Below are 20,139 nucleotides of genomic sequence, written 5' to 3'. Positions count from 1 at the left end.
ATGATTAAACATAATGCTAGCACGAAGCTGGCAGAATTTGGTGATGAGATTTAATATGATGTTGTTTTGCACCTCTGCGTTAATTGTTGAGAAAATAACTAATGAGGTAGCCTGTTTATTCTGTCGGTGTCGGATCATCCAGTTTTTCCATTTACTGGTCGTTGAGCATTGTACCACAATTACGTAATGAAGTTCAAACAGCTCTCTATTGGTCTGACTTATACTGTTATTATGACACAGGGTGGACAGTGTCAACTGACTTGTGTCATGCTTCGTGAACGAAATCACCCTGACAGGCTGCCTGTTTTCCCTTTATCTTCGTCAAGCAATGGATGGCGAACTGCGGGGGCCGAAATCCCTAACCAGATCTTCCAGCTCCATAAGTGCGATCAGTGATGACCTTCTGCGTGAGATCTTCCTCCGCCTCCCCTCCCTTCCGATCTTTTTGGTGCTGCATTCACCTGCAAGTCTTGGCACCATGCAATCCGTTGCTCCGCAAAGTTTCGCCGCCACTTCCACTGTATCGACCCACCACCCCTCCTCGGCATCTTCTTTGACACTGATGATGCCACCATCCCCGCCTTTCCCACCTTCATCCTAGCACGCCGCTCTGACAAGGACCTAACAGCCACTGTTCGTGGTGGCGACTTCTTCCTCAACTTGCTTCCACAGGACAATGATGTATCCCCTAGCTGGCGTATCAGAGCTTGCTATGATGGCTACCTCTTTCTCGACAACTGCTCTATGAGAATGTTAGCCACCTTCAATCCCTTGACACGGCGAGTTTGCTTCCTTCGTATGCCGTCAGAAGACAATGGGTGGCGGTCAGAGTACTTTTTGTTCCCCTCTATCCCGGACCCTGGGTTGCTTTCTGTTATGCATGTTGATGTGAATGGGCATCTGGCTCACTGCAGCTTAGTCTCTTCAGACACCAAGAGCTGCCATCATGTTTCACTGGGGAATGCTGCAATATACGATATATAAGATGGAGTATTAACAACAGTAGGATGCAAGTCAATGGGTTTGTCTATTGGTCCAATTACAAGCAATCACACTTGAGGAGATTGAACATGGCAACATTTGAATTCTCCATGTGTGACCTACCAGCGAAATTGAAACAGGAGACTCCTCAAAACTTTCAGGTTGGAGAGGCCATGGACGGAGTGCTTTTTATTGTGTGTGCATTTGAATTCCAAGTTGTCATTTGGTTCCGTGAAGCAGGTAATAATGGGGTTGAGAAATGGGTGTTGGACAGGGTAGTCCCTATGGAAGCAGAGGTTGGTCGAATCACTGGCCGATCAGAACGTGATCGTCATGGCCTGAATGTTTTGGCAGTTAGAGATGGTTTTGCATACTTGACAACAATGGCGAAATCCAAATATTGATGGCTTCCTTTATTCCTTTCCCTCTGCCTTGACACCATGAAGCTTGAGAAGCTCTTTCAGAAGGAATATGACTGCCCTATTCATCTGTATTTCATGGCATGGCCCCCTTCTCTGACAGGTAATGGTGGGAACTTTGGGCCTGAAGAGGCTCCATGAAATGCTTACCAGGTATCATTGTACTTATGAGAGAAAGGATGATATTAACAATATGCCATGCACATGTATGCACATATGTGGGTTAGTGCAGATATGTGTGCTTATATGTTTCGAACTATTTTGTGATCAACATATCATACAACTGGATGCTATTGACATAATTACATCAGCACTTCAGTTCTTTCTCCTTACGGTCGACTGGTTCATACACTTGATGCATTTTATTTTTATCTTTGATGGTCCAGTGATGTTTATCTAGTGTCGGTGGTTAACTATCTTTGTGTTGTCATTTTTTTGATCTTCTAATTTTGTTCTGTGCATGGTGAATTTGTCCCGCATATTTGTCAAACTGTTAGGTTCTCAAAGGTATCCATCACATGATTGTTTTGAGAGTCTTTTGTGTTGTGCCTCAATCATGTAGGATTAGTACAACAATAGCGATTGAGCTATCACTGGAGACAGCGAAACTGATGGCTACACTGCAGGGTACTCCGCTCATTTTTTTTTATTGTGAGAGCAGTCTTCCCCCACTCTGAAGCGTGTGCCGTTACTAGTCTCTTGTAGTATACTCTCCCGTAAAGCTTTGTTCTCTGGAAAAGACTAAATACGAGGTGAAAATGATCCTTACGTTGCAAACTTCGCAGAATTCATGTTTACTTTTTTTTTCTAAAAGTCATACGAAATACCATATGTTTGAGGTGTGATATTCTGTGAGTGTGCAAAACTTCGAGTCCAAACTTTGTTGTATTTGAAAGAAACTAAAAAGTACCCCCTACGATCCATCATAAGTGTCGGAGATTTAGTATAATATCAAACAGGAAGAACCATTATTCATGTTGATCTTTTATTTTTGTTCTGATGTCAATGCAATTGTGTCTGCATTTGAAATTTTCCACACCACTGCCTCCTCAATACTCCTATATGCTATATTTTCATGAATTTTTTGAAATGTTTAAAGTAGGTTTTAGTACCATCTAGGTGGTTTTCACCTTCCTTTATAATGATTCCATGGATTTCACCTGTGTTTTTGTGCCACTCCATAATGCTAACACAGCATGGAACTAGAACCGGGGTGTTCGGTGCAAGCCTATCTCCAGGCTCCAGCGCGCCGTTGGATCAAGGAGTCCATGAGCAGATTATCAGCTACGGGCCTACGGCTACACCCTACACAAACAAATGGATGCAACATGGACGCTGTAGACGAAGAATCAAGCAGGGTAAGCAGCAAGCACTGTACGTTCACGTGATCGCATCGGAAGTTCTGAACCGCTGAGTTTTCGGACGGACAGGTGAGGGAGGAACTGAGGAGACAGCTTCACTGTACGCTACTGCAACCTCTGTCTGTTCATTCTTCTTGGTTGGAAATGTCAGAAATGCTGGTTGTTGTATGTCACCACAACTGGAACCAAGAAGTTTGAATCTGAATTCGGTCTATATGTGTAGTTTAGCAATACAAATTCCGTTCAAAAGAAAGTTACAAGTCAGAAAGAACCAAGGATATAAAGGTACAAGTGCTAGTACAGGGAAATTTATCTTCTTATTTTTTTTTACACCCAAGCTGAATTTCTCAGCACCATATTGATTGTCTCATGTCCTATTCAACCAAAGCTTTGGGAATTTTCGATAAACATTCATCATCGTTTGAAAAAGAATGCCTGACAGTACCCAAAGTGTGGGACATATCGCATATGGGATGCGTCCAGTTTTTTTCCCTTGATATGCCGACAGTTTAAATCTCATGTCCCTTACAAACATAGGAGTTCCAGGTGAACTTTACTGGAGCTACTTCATTTGCAGTTAAATTTAGAGTAAATTTCACAGAACCACATTTTTTGGGGTTAGGGTTTCATCGGGCCACAGTTATCGCTAATTGTCTTGCAGAACCACACTTTTTGGGGCACGTCGTCTCAAAGAACCCAAATCACCCAGATTAGGCCATTTGATGGAATTCCCGACAGGTAGGTCCCACCTTGTCAGGTGCCACGTCAGACGACCCGACCCGTTTTCTCCACGTCAGCTCACAGACCCGTTAACCCGAGCCGTCTACCCGAATCCCCTGTTCAATTCCCCATTCGCGACTCTCCCACTCTCGACTCGGACTGGCGACAGGGGTGGCGAACCGGGGGGAGAGGGGCGGCCGCCGGCGGCGAGCGATGGCGACGACAAAAATTGACTGGGCCAACCCCACCGCTGGCGGCGGACGAGGGGAGGCGGGGGGGGGGGGAGGGGAGGGCGGAGGACGCGTGTTAGCGGCGGACGCGGGGAAGATGCGGACTTCCTCTGTGGTGTCAATGCCCACAATCGATTTTCAATCGGGCGAGGAAGCTAGGGGGAGCGAGCTAGAGTTCATGGCTCCGTCGCGAATGGGGAATTGAACAGGGGATTCGGGATTCGGGAGAGGATTCGGGTAGACGGCTCAGGTTAACGGGTCCATGAGTTGACGTGGAGAAAACGGGTCGGGTTGTCCGACGTGGCACCTGACAAGGTGGGACCTACCTGTCGGGAATTCCATCAAATGGCCTAATCTGGGTGATTTGGGTTCTTTGAAACGACGTGCCCCAAAAAGTGTGGTTCCGTGAGACAATTAGCGATAATCGTGGCCGATGAAATCCTAACCCTAAAAAGTGTGGTTCTGTAAAATTTACTCTTAAATTTATGTCCTATAAACTGCCAGGCTAGTTTTTATTATATTAGTAGTAGTGCCCACCAGTTGATCCAAATCCAAGGAATGTCCCCAGTTATCATCACTGCCACAGAAAGTCACGATCGCTTTGTGGCAAGCAAATGGGATAAGAATTGAAGAAAAGCATCTGCTCATCTGTGGACGAATGTCAAGGGCTAATCATTCCACACAGCGATTTCGACGGGCAGATGCTGCGGTTGCTTTCCTAATCGAGTTTCATTAAACAGGTGGAATTTAAAAGCTACAAAAATGTCTAATGCATCTCCCAGAATAAAAGTACTCAGCATCTGACATTACTATTATCATTTTATTTGTATACGCAAGAAGAAGAAAACAATGTAATGATACTATCAACATCAACCAGTTGATTAACTAAAGTTAGATTAGTGGAGCATCCAGCCAGAAATGTACCAAGAATTCTCACATTGCCAGTTGCAAGCAATAGTGCAAAGCACTTTGCTCAAAACTATCAACATCCAACAATGCACAATTCTATGATGCTGCAAGGTTCAGCATCAGGCAATACATACTGGCTTGCGAGAAATTTAGACTATATACACAGAAGAAAATGGCCACTTGATTTTATACCCAGACGGACGAATTACTACAAATAAACGGCGCACAATTGTTCTTAATGCTTGTCATTTTGTCTCCAAAGGAGCAATCTCAGCATTCAGCAAGAGGATGATGCATTTGTCAGCTGTTCTTGGCCTCCTGCAGCATCTCCACCGCCTTCTTCATTTTGGGTCGCTTCGCCGGAGCACGCTCCGTGCACAGCATCGCAACCTTGAGCACGGCGAGCATCTGTCTCCGCCACACAAATGACACGGTGCTCAGTCTCGGATCCATGATCTGCTCCGGCGTCTCCCCCCTCGCCGGGGCTGAGTGCACCCATTTGACAAGGTCCACACCCTCGCCAAACTCCTCATCTACCGGCATCTTGGATGTCAGGATCTCCAGCAGCAGTACACCAAAGCTGTACACATTGCCTGGTACAGTAACCTGCATTGTGTAGGCATACTCTGCAAGAATATAAACACTCTGTTACAATAAGTTCTTGTGTAGTGAGCAACATGTGGGAAAGAGTCCAGACCTGGAGGTATGTAACCAAATGTTCCGGCAACCGCACTGATGCTGGCAGTGCCCTTTGATGGATCCAGCAGCTTGGAGATCTCAACTTCGCCAAGAAGCCCATTGTAGTGCGAGTCAAGGAAGACATTCCCCGAAGAAATATCCAGGTGAATGGTGGCAACCTGGTGGAGAAATGCCAGCCCTTCGGCGACATCAATGGCTATTGACAACAGCTTTGGCCAGTCAGGTTTCTGGATGTCACTGTCGCAGTTATTTGAATTGTGCAGCAGCTGAAGCAGTGTACCATTCGGCATGTGGTACTGCAGCAGCAGTGCAACATCCTCGTAGATGACATACCCAATAGGACGAACCAGGTTAGGGTGGTTCATGTGTGCAAGGCGCTCGAGCTCTCGGATCATCTTAGACTGGTGGTGGATGACCGCACGATCAACCGACTTCAGCTTCTTGACACAGACCACCATTCCGGATGGCATGACAGCTTTGTAGGTTGTGCTGAACGTCCCGCTCCTCAGTGCATTGGCATCCTTGAATGTTGCCTTCACGCAACTCTGAAAATCAATTGCCTGCTGCAAGCTCTCAATGAACACGCTTGAGGCCATGACCTGTGGTGCTTCCACGATCACCTCGCCTGCATTGGCCTTCTTTGCATCAGCCTCCTTCTCCTGTCTCTCACGCCACATGAACAATGTGACCACCAATGATACCACTGAGAAGATGAGAACACAGGATCCCACAACTGCCAAAGCCACCCTGGAAGACACCTTCCTGTGGTCCAATCCATAATTGGATCCATAAATTGATCCACAGTCCACATCCAGCGGGTCACCGCACAGCTTGGCATTGCCAGAGAAACTGGACCCTGAACTCTTCTGAAATGGTCCGAACACCGGTATGGCACCACGGAGCCGATTGTTTGACAAATTGACAACTATCAAGCTCATCATCCCTCTCATATCACCAGGGATCTCACCAGATATCTGATTGCTTGACAAGTCCAGCGCAACGAGCTTATCAAGCCGCCCAAGCTCACGGGGCAGAGGCCCTGAAAGGTGATTGAAGCTGAGATTCAGAGCAATCTGTAAGCTCTTGATCTTGCCCATTTCAGCTGGTATCTCACCACTAAGATTGTTGTTAGCAAGTTGCAGCTCAAGAAGCCGGCTGCAACCAGCTATACCACGCGGGATGCTACCAGAGAACTCATTGTGATCGAGCACTAGAAATTGCATCCTCGATCCGTTACAGATGGTCTCTGGCAAGCCACCACGGAAAGCGTTGTAGCTCAAGTCCAGTTTGCTCAAGTTCCGGCACCGCAGTACTGACCTCGGGAACTCACCGCCGAGGCCGTTGCCAGATATAATGAGCTCTTGCAGGTTTCTCAGCTCCCCTAGCATGTCTGGCACCTCACCCACGAGGCGATTGTAGGCCAGATTGAGCAGCGTCAGGTTGGCGCAGCGAGCGAACTGAGCAGGGATGGCACCGGACAGCTGGTTGCTGTCGGCCTCGAAGTAGGTCAGGCTGGTAACGTCGCCAATCGACGCCGGGATGGCGCCGGCGAGGCGGTTGTTGCCGATGCGCACGTTGGAGAGGCCGAGGCACCGGCCGATGGTGTCCGGGATGGTGCCGTTGAGCCTATTCACGGTGAGGATCAGGACCTGCAAAGTACCGAGATCGAAGACGCTGCTGGGTATGCTCCCCTCGAGGCCATTGGAGTGGAGGTTGAGCACCTGGAGCTTCGACGAGAGCCCGAGACCCGGCGGGATCGGCCCGGAGAGCGCGTTCTCGTAGGCGGACAGCACGCGGAGGCCGGGGAGCCCGGCGAGCCAGGCGGGGATGGCGCCTGTCAGGTTGTTGCCGGAAATCTGCACTTCTTGGAGTCCCTTGAGGGCCTTGAGCTCATCGGGTATGGCGCCGGACAGCGCGTTGTTGGAGAGGTTCAAGAACTTGAGACCGACGGCGCGGCCGAGGGCGGGCGGGATGGGCCCGGAGAGCTTGTTCATGGAGAGGTCGAGGAGCTCGAGGCGGGCGAGCGCGCCGAGCGCCGCGGGGACGCCTCCGGCGAGCGCGTTGAAGGAGAGGTCGAGCCGCGCCAGCGCGCGGAGCCCCGCGGCGGCCGAGAAGTCGCCGCGGAGGCCCCGGCGCGGCAGGTCGATCGCGGTGACCGCGCCCGCGCCGCCGTCGCCGCACGTGACGCCGCGCCAGGAGCAGTGGTCCGCGGCCGCCCAGTCCGGCGGCGCCAGCCCCCGCCGCAGCGCCTGCATTGCGGCGGCATCTCCGCCGTCCCCGGCGCCGCCGCCGGCGCCGTCCGCCCCGAGCGCGAGGAAGGAGGCCGAGAGGAGGGAGAAGAAAAGGCAGCGGCGGGGGCAGGGGGAGGGGGAGGGAGGAGGCATTTGGGGCGCGGGTGGGGGGTTCTTGGCCTTGGGCCGGCCGAGGGTGGGGTGGTGGTGTTGGTGGTGGTGGTCAGGCCCTCCGCGTGAGTGCCCGGCTGCTTTTCTTGAGAGAGCACGGGAGGAGAAGGGGGACACAGCGACAGGCGCTGGCTGTGGCCGCTGACACTCTCACTGCCTCACACAAACCCCTCTCTCTGGGCTCTGGCTCCGGCTCCATCGATGAGAGTTTTCTAGGGGAGGAAAAGGGAAAGGTGGTTTTCTGATTATTTCGAACCACTTCCTACCAGCGTAGGTCATGCATTCATTCATCTACAGGGTTTAACATAATTTCTATCCGATGTGTACGAATTTTTACAAATTCCCTCCACGAAATGAAAAGCAACGTGCATGATTTTTTCTCTCCACGTTAGAAACATGGCATAATTTTCATAACAACTCTTCGCGTCATTTCGCTTTCAGATCTGACTACGACAGAATTTCATTGCAAACTCGGTTATCTAGACACAAGAAGCCATAGCGGTTCAGAGCAAGATGATTCTCTTGGCTCTAAGTACAAAGATGTTATTGCACATTTGGAACAATGAAGATCTTATACGAAATTGAAGATGTCACCGATGGTTTCTAAATCATGCCGTGGCCAGATAAATCAGACGAGCGATGGGGTTAACATGCACCATCTCTTTGCAGTGTAGATGTCTTGTTTTTATGGTGCCTCCTATAAATATAAAGATGCGAAACTCATGGAACCAAGCAAGTATAAAAATTAAAAAAGGTAAATGATGTTGGCCTTTGTTGTTGAATTTCTAGTAACAAATGCTCCATATTTTTGCGGCGGTTAAAGTGATAACACAACCACGGTAAGCCGTCTATCCTTGTTTGTTGACTTTCCTCTACTAACATCAGCAAAATGTAATACTCCAGTACACAAATGTTTTCTTGATAAACTAAAGATATAGTTTTCTAAGATCCAAACATTACAGGACTTTGTTATTCGTGGGATTATGAAATAACATGAGCATGATAGGAGTGCATGCGCAAAAACAAAGGATTAAAGAGCATAAGAATTATGTAAATTTGGTCTCTTTGATAACAGAATATCGGTAAATATGGTCGAATTAAGTCAAATCACATGCAAAAAGAGTTCTAATTTTATTCATGCAAATGAGTAAACAAACGTGCATGTGAAGTTTGTGTTTTCCTTTTAAAGTGAGAACATCGAAAAAATTCCTCTATTTGTTCCTTTTCTTTATTATATTGGATCAAATGGAAATTGATGAATTGTTACAAAATAAAATTTTCATATTCCTATTTTCCTTCGCTCTTTCTACATATCTTAGAGGCTCTAAGATGATACCAGTGGTCAAAGTTTGATCAAAATCTTGTCCAACATGTCACTTATTTATGAAACGAAGGAAACGGTACCGACAAAACAATGTAGAAAGTAGATTTCACGATCTGTTCTCTAAATCAACTTTGGAGCCCTTGCAAACGTGTGATTCGGGCTTAGTTTGCGTTTATTGAACTGAGTTATGCCGAACTTATTTTATAAATATTTAAAAATAGATAGTATTATTGAGCGAAAAATAAAATACACAAAAAGTGGAACAAACGGCGTTAGGGGCCTCCACAGTGTTGGCTAAATAGCGGTGCCAAATTCTCTATTTGGCATTTGGCACCTTGAACAACATTGTGAGGCTGATGGCAATATCGAAATTTGTGGAACCGGTGCAAGTAGCTGCTCCGGTGACAAATTCGTTGAGGCAATAAAAAATTCAGCTAGCTCCTGTCTCTCGCGCGGATGGATCCCGGGAAGGCACCGGAAAAGCACCATTGATGGACTGCACAGCGCACCTACACGCATCTAGATTGGGGCGGCGCCGGGGTGCACGGGGACGACACGTGCCTGGACTGCCGCCTGGGAACGACGCCGACAACAGCGCAGGTCTCTAGCCACAGCCTTCCTGCCCTCCCCGACCATGCCGCCGGAGAGCAGATCTTCGGTCCCGTCCGGCACAAGGTGCCTGTCGTCCCTCCGGCCGCGAGAATAGAACCACGGCAAGCGGCTGCTCCAGTGGTCCAGCTTAATTTCTCACTCGGCTTGGTCTTGACTGTGATTTGGGAGTGGAATTTGTGAAAAGTTGAGCTGGAAACTTGGGAGCAGAGAGAGTTCGTGAGAGCTGTCACGGGGAAAGAGAAGGGGAGAGCTGTGTTTTTTTGATTATTTTATTTTCAGGTGGAGACCTTCTTAGCTAATTTGGCACTGCACACGTTGCGGAGAAAACTGACATTTGACACCGATGACAGGCAAATTTGGTTTTGACTCACCGTGAAAGAAAAGAAACAAATCACACGGAAACAGCAAAAAATATTCCGTCTTCTCGGTGTGTTGGTGTACCTAGTGATTCGGCCGCTGGACATAGTGAATTTCTTGGGCAGTGTGCCTGCGAATCTTTGTGCTCTGTTCCTTTCTCTACCCAAAACAGTATCTAATTAATTAAGACGTACGACCTGTCCTGAGTTTACTGACATTGAGGGGCCTTTGTCCTTGGCTATGGCGCCGATGGGAAAGCTTTCCCTTCCGATGTAATCACTCACGTTCTTCCCAGCCATTGTGAATGTTGTTCTTGCTCAAAAGGCCGTGAATCATGGTCCAGAGAGAAGATAATGCCATAAGTAAACTTGGAATTAGGAAAAAAAAAATCTTGAGCGGGTGGAATTAGGATATTAGTAATACTCGCAGAACAGGGAAAAAAAATATTTTGTAAAAAAAAACGTATCCGAGAAATAATAGCAGCCTATGTGATCAAGCGTGTCAGATTGTAGGAGAAACCAGATGCGACCTCAGTTTACGATATTCCGTATATGGTTCCTTGTCCTCACCTGTCTCTTTCTCTAGCTGTGTGTGATTGGTATCCACATCCTTCATGAGCCATAATTCGATTTCTTCTTTCTTCTCTTCTTCTTTTTGGACCATCAACTTTGCAAGAATCGATTCCTTTATCTTACTTATCTCTGCAAATGGCCTCCACTAACTAACCATCATTAGTACTCATTAGTACTAATGATGGTTTGCCAAGACAATGGATCACCCACATAGATGGTTTGTTAATTTACCTCTTTTGCACTCGGCGGAAAAGAGAGAGCAAATTATGATTCCTTTCCAGAAGAAGTTAGGCCTAACAATAAAAGGCTTACCTGTGCTTGGAAATTATTAGGTCAATGTCGATGTCCAATTGTCCATGATGTCTCTGCTATTAGATTGGTTCACATGGCCGCTGCGAATCTTAGGCTCTGTTTGAAACACAGGAAATTTCGGCCAAAATATCTACACAGTTTATGTCTGAACCTTTTTCTCTTGATGGGAACTATGTCTGAATCTTTGTGCTATGGAAAAACCCATCATTACGGCGTTTCTTCTGTCTTCCCAAAAGGATGCATCCTTCTCTTTTAGTATATCGTTTTATAAAAACAAGTTTTGCGGTGTTTAGTTGTTTTGCCTAGATTTCAAACTTGAATAAAAAAATGACCAGTTTTTGTAGGGAAAAAAAAGACCATGTAAGATCTTGGAGCGACCTGCTTCGTTCAGCCCGTAATTTACAGATGTCTTCAAGGCCGTGTTAATCATATTCATTGGGGGATACGGCTATGTACGTATGTACATACATTGCACTATGCACCTTCTGCTGTACTCCAACCTTGGAGGCAGGGAAGCACTTGATGCTGGTTGTTGAGGTACATGGAATACGGTGCCGCTCCTTTCTTAATTGCATATTCGCAGCGCTGTCAACTCCGAACTTTTTGCTGCATTGGCCTTCTCACCGATGTTTTTGACAGAAATGACTTCCTCCAAAAACTAATGACAAAAGTAGCCCGACGGAAAGCTCAAAAAGCGACACATAACTCATTCCGCCATCTCAGTTCGCGGCCCATGCTTATTGCCAATGTCATTGACGGGAAGAACTTAAATCCAATGACATCGGAGGAAGGCCTATAAATTGCCATTTTAAGCTGGTACAAGAAAGACTCGTAAAAAAAAAAGCTAGTACAAGAAAGGTCACATGTGAAAGGTGAAGGGGGCTCGGCTAGCAGAAAGTGGCAATCCATAGGCCTTCCTCCAATGTCATTGGATTTAAGTGCTTTCCGCCAACGGCATTGGCACGAAGAGGTGGCAGCGTTTTGAGATGACGGAAAGGGCTACGTGGCGCCTTCTAAGCCTTCCGCCATGCTAGTTTTGTGAATAGTTATTGGAGGAGGTCATTTTTGTCAAAAGCGTTGTCCAATGGGCCAGTGCAGCAAAAAATTCGTCTAACTCCAAAATTTGCAGTCCCATGGTAGCTAAGCTACCCGAATTTGGATTGGGGAACTTCTGTGCTCTGAAGAGCAGGGACTACAAAACTTAAAAGTGACGAATAATTCGAATGGTGAACGCCATTAGATGATGTGAAGATGCATGAGAAATTATGACATGCTAATTTTGTTTGTGTCAGGATTTCAGCCCATTTGTTAGGCTGGCCCATGTGTGCATAAGCCTTGGCCCATTTTCTAAATTTTTGGAAATATATAGTTTCCCATGGTTCGGTTCGTCTGAACCCAATCATCTCAGCCCAGCTGGAACGAAAGTGAACCAAAACAAGCTCTGAAGGGATCTTAGCGACTCTGCCACTGGAATTCTTCAAAACATTATTTATTTGAGGGATAGAGGAATTCGTGCTGTTGCTTGAACAACCTTATTTTTTTTAGAATCTGTTGCCTTTTTTTAGATCGATCTGTTTCTTGAACAACTGCAAAAGAACTGACGGCCTGAGGATCAGCCACCATTTGGGCCCACTTGATTCGGCTTTCTCGATCCAGTCCGACGGCCCAGCCCAACAACTCCTCTGTGCAAAAACCCTAATCCTACCGTCTCGATATATATATATATATATTTCGCCGCTACCATCTTCCTTCTCCTTCCCCACCCTCGCTCCGCCGCCATCCGACGCCCGAGCGAACCGAGCTCTCCCCCGAACCCTAACCCTAACCATGGCGGACCGCGGCGGTGAGCGCGGAGGAGACCGTGGCGGTTTCGGCCGCGGGTTCGGACGCGGCGACCGCGGCGGGCGTGGCGACCGTGGCCGCGGTGGTCGCGGTGGTCGCGGTGGCCGTCGCGGCGGCCGCCAGGAGGAGGAGAAGTGGGTGCCGGTGACCAAGCTCGGCCGCCTCGTGAGGGAAGGCAAGTTCCAGAAGATCGAGCAGATCTACCTCCACTCGCTCCCCGTCAAGGAGCACCAGATCGTGGACACGCTCTGCCCTGGCCTCAAGGACGAGGTGATGAAGATCACCCCGGTGCAGAAGCAGACGCGTGCCGGGCAGCGCACCCGCTTCAAGGCCTTCGTTGTCGTCGGCGACAGCAACGGCCACGTCGGGCTCGGGGTCAAGTGCGCCAAGGAGGTGGCTACTGCGATCCGCGGCGCCATCATCCTTGCCAAGCTCTCCGTGGTGCCTGTCAGGAGGGGCTACTGGGGGAACAAGATCGGCCAGCCCCACACCGTGCCGTGCAAGGTGACTGGCAAGTGTGGGTCCGTGACTGTGCGCATGGTGCCGGCTCCCAGGGGTTCCGGTATCGTGGCGGCGCGCGTGCCCAAGAAGGTGCTCCAGTTCGCCGGCATTGATGACGTCTTCACCTCGTCTCGCGGCTCCACCAAAACCCTCGGCAACTTCGTCAAGGTGATAACAAATCATCCTATACTTTAAATTTACACTGACTTGTACATTAAACACACGAATGACTGGCCAAGGACACGCAGCTTGTTATGGTGTGTGCGGATATTTATGTTGCTGTTATATATTTAGTGTTGGTAGGAGAATCTGCATGTGAGACATGGACGTGCTATATCCTGCCATTGAACTAAGTATGGTCCTTTTGACCTCCGATGCCTTTTCCCTGTCTCATCTCATCAATTTTCCTGTCTCATCTCATCAATTTTCCTGTCTAAACCTTATCCTAGTGACTACCCTATTACCATATACATGTCCATGGTTTACACATATGGTGTAATTATTTAATGTTGATCACGAAATTATCCATGACTCCATGCTCATGTTGTATGTCTTTCCTATGCTCTGGTAGGTTGTATTTTTATTGTGAAGCATGTGTTATGCTCTTAGGTTTCTTTTAATGACTTGTTTGAGTGTGCTACCTTGTCCTGCCGTATCTAAATTCTCTAAATGTTTTTGGTCCTTGCAATGTTAATTTTATTGCCACACTCTGGTTTTCTGTGCAAGGACATTTGCATTTCCTCCCCAATCCAAAACTAGTCTGGAGGTCAAAATAACCATACTTAGTTCAATGGCAGGATATAGCACGGCCATGTCTCACATAACCATACTTGGTAAATACCAACACTGAATACTTAGTTCAATGGCAGGATATAGCACTGGCCAATGATATTTTCCCACAATCCCTCCCAGTCCCCTCCAATCCAGAGGGAGTAGCCTTGAACTGAAACTTCAACCTCTTTTGGTCAATAGTTTGCTAACTTCTGGTCATATTTTTGGGCTTATGAATTGTTTAGTTCGAATTTGGAAGCAAACTAGTATGATGTTCATGGCCAGTAAGAACACATATGGTTATTGGCAAGACGTAATCTTAATTGTTATTTTAGGTCTACTTGGAGAATCATCTCATGAGCAAATGAGCTTGCTTGCCATGTATATGTTTATAGTAGCAAGCAGCATGTGTACTATTCAGATATCCTCGGATGCTCGTTATGACTTAAATAGATTTCTTGCTTTCATGATGGATCATTTTGCCTGCTCTGGAATATCTGTTACCCAAGTGTTCTAGCTACTTTGAAGCGTGTATGTGGACCTAAATTTTGTGTTATTTCGCAGGCCACCTTTGATTGCCTTATGAAGACCTATGGCTTCCTGACTCCGGACTTCTGGACGGAGACAAGGTTTGTCAAGGCCCCATACCAGGAGTACACCGACCTGTTGGCTGCTAAGCCAGCAAAGCTCATGATTGAGGCACCTGTTGACCTGCCAGAAGCTTAGATGGTTTGTGTGGAGTACATTGCAGAGTAAGAATTTTGGCATTGGCAGGGAACTTGGCTTCATACTCTTTTGTGCAAGACTTAAGTCTTATGTTTGGGAGGATCAAAAAATTTAATTTTTGAATGTTAAGTTGCACTTTAGATTGTCGAGATGCTTCTCTTGCATACATTGTGCTACCAGTTCCTGTTATTGGTTATGAACTCCTGCTGATAATTTTGGCCAGACTGCTTTGGTTACACAAGAACGTAACTTGCTGAAGAGTGATTGACGTGTCAAATTTACTTCATAAGTGCGTCGACTAGTATTTTGCTGGGTGTTTTGGCCGCAGGGATTTGCTTTTTAAGCTGCATATCCCCTTTTGCGTCCCTGTTTACCTTGTTGCAGCGGAACAACCTAGGCTTGAGAACAGTATTTTTTTGAGCGAATCCTAGGCTTGAGATGAACCCCCACTCAACCTCTTGGGCTCAGTGGCTCCATCCCTCCAACCTCCGGGGACGACCTGAGACCTACAGAAATCGTAGTTCTATTTCAAACAGAGCTTCACTGTTTTAGTACCAATATATGCTTGCTTGAGTACAGGAGCAAACTATGACAACGTAAATGTATGCTTGCTCGCAAGTGTGATTGGCATATAGTTAGGAGTTGTATTCTAGGCGATTTCGTCCTGGTATTCTTGGCTATTTCGTCCTATCTTTTTTCTTTTGCGGGGATTTCGTCCTATCGTCAGGAGCTCGACATATACAACGGAGAAGGTCAATGCCTAGTTCTTGGTATTCTAGGCGATTTCCCCTATCTTCAGGAGCTCGCCAACGGAGCAACAACAATTGAGGAGCGGGGTCTCGATCCAAAAAACGGTTCATTACCCGGAGAGGGCTGTAGGTGTAGCCGTGCCCGTGTGCAGGCCCTCTCTTGTGCCTCCTAATCGTTCACAGTTACGAACCAATTCGGTCTGCGCTCCGGCCAGTGCCCTTGTACATCTCGGAATCCTACCTTGTTTCCCTAAACTAAAATCTTTTGCATCATACATATGCATCCTTACTCGTACGAGCGGTGAGCAAAGAACCATGGATCTGCTGCCGGAGGACGCGATCCACGAGATCCTGCTGCGAGTCCCAGCCAAGCCGCTGTGCCGCCTCCGCGCCGTCTGCCGGCCATGGCGACCCCTCACCACGAGCTCCTCCTTCATCGCGGCCCACACGGCCCGCCACGGCCCACTCGTCGCCGCCATCAAATGGATCCCATACTTCGACGCCTCCAGGCGATCGCAACTCCACCTCCTGGACACGTCGGGCCACGTCGTGTGGCAGATGCGCCTCGACAAGAACTATCACCATCTAGAGCAGAACGGGGAAGTGAGCCTGACGAGTCTGGACGTGCTCTGCCTCGTCGTCGGCGCCGGGGAAGACAAGCGCCTCTGCGTGCTCGACCCAGCCTGCAGCACCGGTCCCATGTCACTCTTGCCACCTTATTGCTGCCACCATGACACCGACTACAACTATCCAGTGTACACACCATTTGCGGTAGGCCGGGCCTCCTCCACGGGAGAGACCAAGGTGCTGGGCTTCACCATGGCCGATTCTGTGGAGATCCAAGGCTGCAAGGTCATCACCCTCGCCGGCGCCGGCCGTAGCGAGTGGAGGGACACGGGTCGCCCACCGGGTTCAGTTCAAACGTTAATGCCCGGGATGCCCAGGTGCGTGGCCCTCGTCAAGGGGGTCCTCTATTTCTTGTCATACGGATTCGAAGAACACCGGATTACGGGCATTGGGGCATACGATGTCGGCGAGGAGAAGTGGCGGCCGGATCTGCTACACCTGCCGGCGACGGCAGTCCCTGGGCAGGAGATGGGTTTGGTTGAGCTGAGTGGCAGCTTGGTTGTTTTCTACTACAAGCATAAAAAGGATTCTGGCGCTGGCAAAGAGAGTGGTTTCTCCATGGATTTATGGTTCCTCACGGACTGCAACAAGGCGATCTGGTCCAAGCAGTGCACAGTCAGCTCGTATGACTCGACTGGCGGTCAGCCCTTGTGGATGCTGGATGACGGGAGGATTGTGTTGTCGATGTGGAAGTACGGCTGGGACACGCCTGTTGAGTCGTCGCTGCGGGTGTATGATCCGAGAACAAACACTTTCACGTCTGGGGTCGAGATGCCAGACTACCACATTATTGGTGTGTACAACGGGAGTTTACTTAAGTCTTGTGTAGATCAATAATTGAGCGGGTATTGGATTGATTTTTTTGACGACTATTGTTCATTGCTAGTTTGATCGATGCATGATGCATGCGTTGGATGCAAATGTTACCTTTCCTGAAACTTATTCTGTGAGTGTCCCTTCAATGTAATTTACATTTATAACTAGCACGGTATCCTTTAAAATTTCGTGGATAAACGTTTCTAATCATGTTTAAGAACTTCTTTTATTCAACGGAAAATCTAAACCCCTGTCGTACTGTATGTGTGCTTAAGCGCAGACGCTTCCTTTGTCGTTCGATTTTAATTTCCACACTGCCGCATCTTAGTTTCTCCTTTTTTTCCCCCTCCTAGCTCTGTCTGCCACACCTCCCCGCAAGCTCTCCCTCCCAGAAGATCAGACCCCGCTCACCTCTCTTCCAACCCTCTCGGCGCACAGCGAGCTCTCACTACCCGAAAAAGGGATCGAGTTTGCAAATATTACCATTTCTCAAAAACACGAACGTTCTCACATGAAAGTTGCGGTAACCTAGTGCTGAATTGCACATCAAAACATAGCCTTTTAAGTGTTTCACAACTCAGTTATAGGAAGGCTACAACATAATTGACTCTAGTTTTCTGAACAAAGGCAGAGAGATCAAAGTACCCAATATATCTAACAACCACATTACCAAATGCTCAAAGATTGCAAAGCAAAGTGCACATTGACGAACGATGGTCACAGAAAATGGGGCTGCCATATAATATTTACAAACTGCTAGAACACAAAAAAAAAGAGAGAGGAGAAAGAGCTGCAAGGCTTATTTAACAACTGAATATTTATCCTGCTGAATGTTTAGCATATGCTCAGAGCATTAATTTACAAGTCTGAATGTTCAGTGTATGTGAAATCTCTTAACCGAATTTACAAGGAATGAACGTTTGCCCTTTCGTCTCCTAGAGCAAACACTTGGTTGTTCGATCGGGAAGAGGCGGGTAAAGTTTAGATACAGCAAACCTGAATTTTTTACTTGGCTTCGTCGATGGTATCGGTTAGGGCACTCCCAATGCACCGTATCTTAACATGCCATCTAAGCAAAAATCTGATGTGGCACCCTATTTAATGAAGAAAGAGAGAGACATGGTATCTTAATCTAGATACAACTCTTAGCGTTGAACCCAAGAAAAATCATAATTGTTCTCTCACAAAACATAATAAATGAGAGGGTGTTTAGATACAACACTAGGATACAAAAAGCATTGGAGGAATTGTATCTAAATGTGTATTTAATGCATAAGATACAATATAAGATATGATGCATTGGGAGTGCCCTTATATCCAACAAGATGGTTATTCGATGTCATGACTGGATCCCAAAATGGAGGAAGTTCATCCTCTTAACTTTCCTTATCAATTGAATATCTAATCTCACTGATTTCGAGGATGGTCAAGCAGGATTCGAAGTTACCGATTCCAAGCAAGCTGCTGCTGCTTCCCAATTGGTTGGTGATTCACGGAGGGGCCCGTTCTGCACGCCGCTTCACCTTCCCGAGGCATGAAACGGGTGGGTCGCGGTCTCTGGGCGCTTCTGCCGGTCTGCCATGCAGCTCGGATTTTTTGGCTTTTCCCGAAGTGGAGGCGCCACGCTGGAAAAGGGAGGCAGTGGCGCTGCGAGGGCGGCGCCGGTGGGAAATGAGCGTTTAATTTGTTTACAAACGTAAAAGACTATACACCCTTCGTACTAAAAAGGATGTCGCAATTTTTTTAAAATATGGATGTATTTAGACATGTTTTAGTGTCTAGATACATCCAAATTTAAACAAATTTCAGACAAATTTTTTTGGACGGAGGAGTTGACGTGGTTATGTCTAACCACGTACTAGCTCGAGTATACCGTCCATGGCCTAGCTAGGGCCCATGCAGAAGCCTACTACGCCTTGCCGAGTCCATATGCCCAATCTTGCGGCTCAAGACAAAGAAGATTAAACATAGTATCTTGCGGCTCAAATAAGGGAGAACAATATGTATTGAGTTTCTAAATTTTCAAATAGCAACACAAAATTCAAATAAAGTTCTTTGAGCTTGCATAAATTTCCTGACCATTTTGTATAATTTGGAGTCATTTTGATTTTTGTCAAACATTCCAACATAGTGAGGTCCAATTTCCAATTCAGTCAAGTCTTGATTCTTCAGTAATCTCCACAAAAGGATTTTCAAAACCATAAATGCAAATAAGATATAATTAATGTTGGGGGTGTTACATTTTATTATTAGTTGAGGCCGTTGATATTGAGATATTCAACTATGGTGCCATCGAAAAAGATATGCATGACTGCATACGATCTTTTATTATGAAATAACAGGTAGATTTTGATGCCCAAAATTTGACATCAACACAGGTATGCATGCAAACTACGACATTATGCAGGTTTCTGGAATCATTAATTGGACTCATCAATTGAAAAAGATTTTAGGCAATAGTTCTAGATTTAAAATAGACGGTCGAGATCATGCAGCCATCGGCTGACAATATCGACCTCACACCTTCGATTGGCCTATAAATACCCTGCAAAGGTGGGGCTACAATGCACAAGCAAACTCACAAGCATCATAGCCTCCTCCTCCTCCCCCAAAGGCTCTAGCTAGAGCCCGTGTTCAAGGTCCACATCCATTCCTTTCTCCATTCCATTCTCTAATTTCTGTAGCCATAGAAAAGTTCTATGTGTAGTTTTGATACCCATACAAAAATTGTTTGTTAGAGGTCCTACATATATACATGTGTAACATGAAACTAGGCCTTTTGATTCTTATACCACACAATATTTCATTGTTTTCATCCATGCACACGTCTAGCTATGTATAACAACCCGTTTTTTTTTTATTGTTAATTCTTTCCTATGTTGTTATTACCCTTACAGATGCGACATGCATGTTGCAAAGAATCTAGGTAATTTTCCATGTTATAATCTGGTATATTATTTTTATTCAAAGAACTACATTTCTTTGTCATTTTCGTCATTTTTTAATTGTTGTTATCTTCATAAAACATGTGATTACATATATGCCACGCCACATGTTCAGATATGCATAAAAAAAAGATTTGGGTATCACAACACCCAGTATGACAATCTCCTTGAAATATTTGGTCGGCCAGAAATATTTGACCTCCTAATTATTTTTGCAGTTTATTGACCATGGATTCCAAAACCCAAGGATCATCCCTGAAGGTG

The 20,139-nt window shown here is 46.8% G+C and overlaps 3 protein-coding genes and 1 long non-coding RNA gene across 4 annotated transcripts; 3 read left to right on the top strand and 1 right to left on the bottom strand.

Annotated features, from left to right (window-relative positions):
- The first annotated feature begins 979 nt into the window (after positions 1–979).
- LOC104581689 lies at positions 980–3,228 on the top strand. Its single transcript, XR_002962167.1, has 2 exons — positions 980–2,758; positions 2,831–3,228. It is a non-coding gene; the product is annotated as an uncharacterized LOC104581689 (long non-coding RNA).
- A 1,360-nt stretch (positions 3,229–4,588) lies between these two features.
- Positions 4,589–8,027, bottom strand: LOC100842403 (leucine-rich repeat receptor-like tyrosine-protein kinase PXC3). Its single transcript, XM_014897676.2, has 2 exons — positions 5,318–8,027; positions 4,589–5,246 (listed from the first exon to the last, which is right to left on the bottom strand). Exons 1-2 carry the CDS (start codon positions 7,701–7,703, stop codon positions 4,921–4,923), a joined length of 2,712 nt encoding a protein of 903 aa, XP_014753162.1. The 5' UTR covers positions 7,704–8,027; the 3' UTR covers positions 4,589–4,920.
- Positions 8,028–12,616: 4,589 nt separating this feature from the next.
- Positions 12,617–14,996, top strand: LOC100833918 (40S ribosomal protein S2-4). Its single transcript, XM_003557349.2, has 2 exons — positions 12,617–13,409; positions 14,577–14,996. The coding sequence occupies exons 1-2, from the start codon at positions 12,726–12,728 to the stop codon at positions 14,736–14,738; spliced, it is 846 nt and encodes a 281-aa protein (XP_003557397.1). The 5' UTR covers positions 12,617–12,725; the 3' UTR covers positions 14,739–14,996.
- Positions 14,997–15,802: 806 nt separating this feature from the next.
- On the top strand, positions 15,803–16,951 carry LOC104582276 (putative F-box protein At3g10240). The gene has a single exon (XM_010231710.1). It carries the CDS (start codon positions 15,803–15,805, stop codon positions 16,949–16,951), a length of 1,149 nt encoding a protein of 382 aa, XP_010230012.1.
- The last annotated feature ends 3,188 nt before the right edge of the window (positions 16,952–20,139 follow it).

This window comes from Brachypodium distachyon, chromosome 1 (genome assembly GCF_000005505.3).
Source record: "Brachypodium distachyon strain Bd21 chromosome 1, Brachypodium_distachyon_v3.0, whole genome shotgun sequence".
NCBI classification, from domain to species: Eukaryota; Viridiplantae; Streptophyta; class Magnoliopsida; order Poales; family Poaceae; genus Brachypodium; species Brachypodium distachyon.
This window is presented reverse-complemented; position numbering and strand designations above follow the sequence as displayed.

Excerpts from the sequence above, each read along its gene's own strand:
- LOC100842403 (XM_014897676.2), bottom strand. The coding sequence starts at position 7,703 with ATGCCTCCTCCCTCCCCCTCCCCCTGCCCCCGCCGCTGCCTTTTCTTC. Across the intron at positions 5,247-5,317 it reads ATTTGGTTACATACCTCCAG|AGTATGCCTACACAATGCAG; the intron begins GTCTGGACTCTT and ends ATATTCTTGCAG.
- LOC104582276 (XM_010231710.1), top strand. The coding sequence starts at position 15,803 with ATGGATCTGCTGCCGGAGGACGCGATCCACGAGATCCTGCTGCGAGTC.
- LOC100833918 (XM_003557349.2), top strand. The coding sequence starts at position 12,726 with ATGGCGGACCGCGGCGGTGAGCGCGGAGGAGACCGTGGCGGTTTCGGC. Across the intron at positions 13,410-14,576 it reads CCCTCGGCAACTTCGTCAAG|GCCACCTTTGATTGCCTTAT; the intron begins GTGATAACAAAT and ends GTTATTTCGCAG.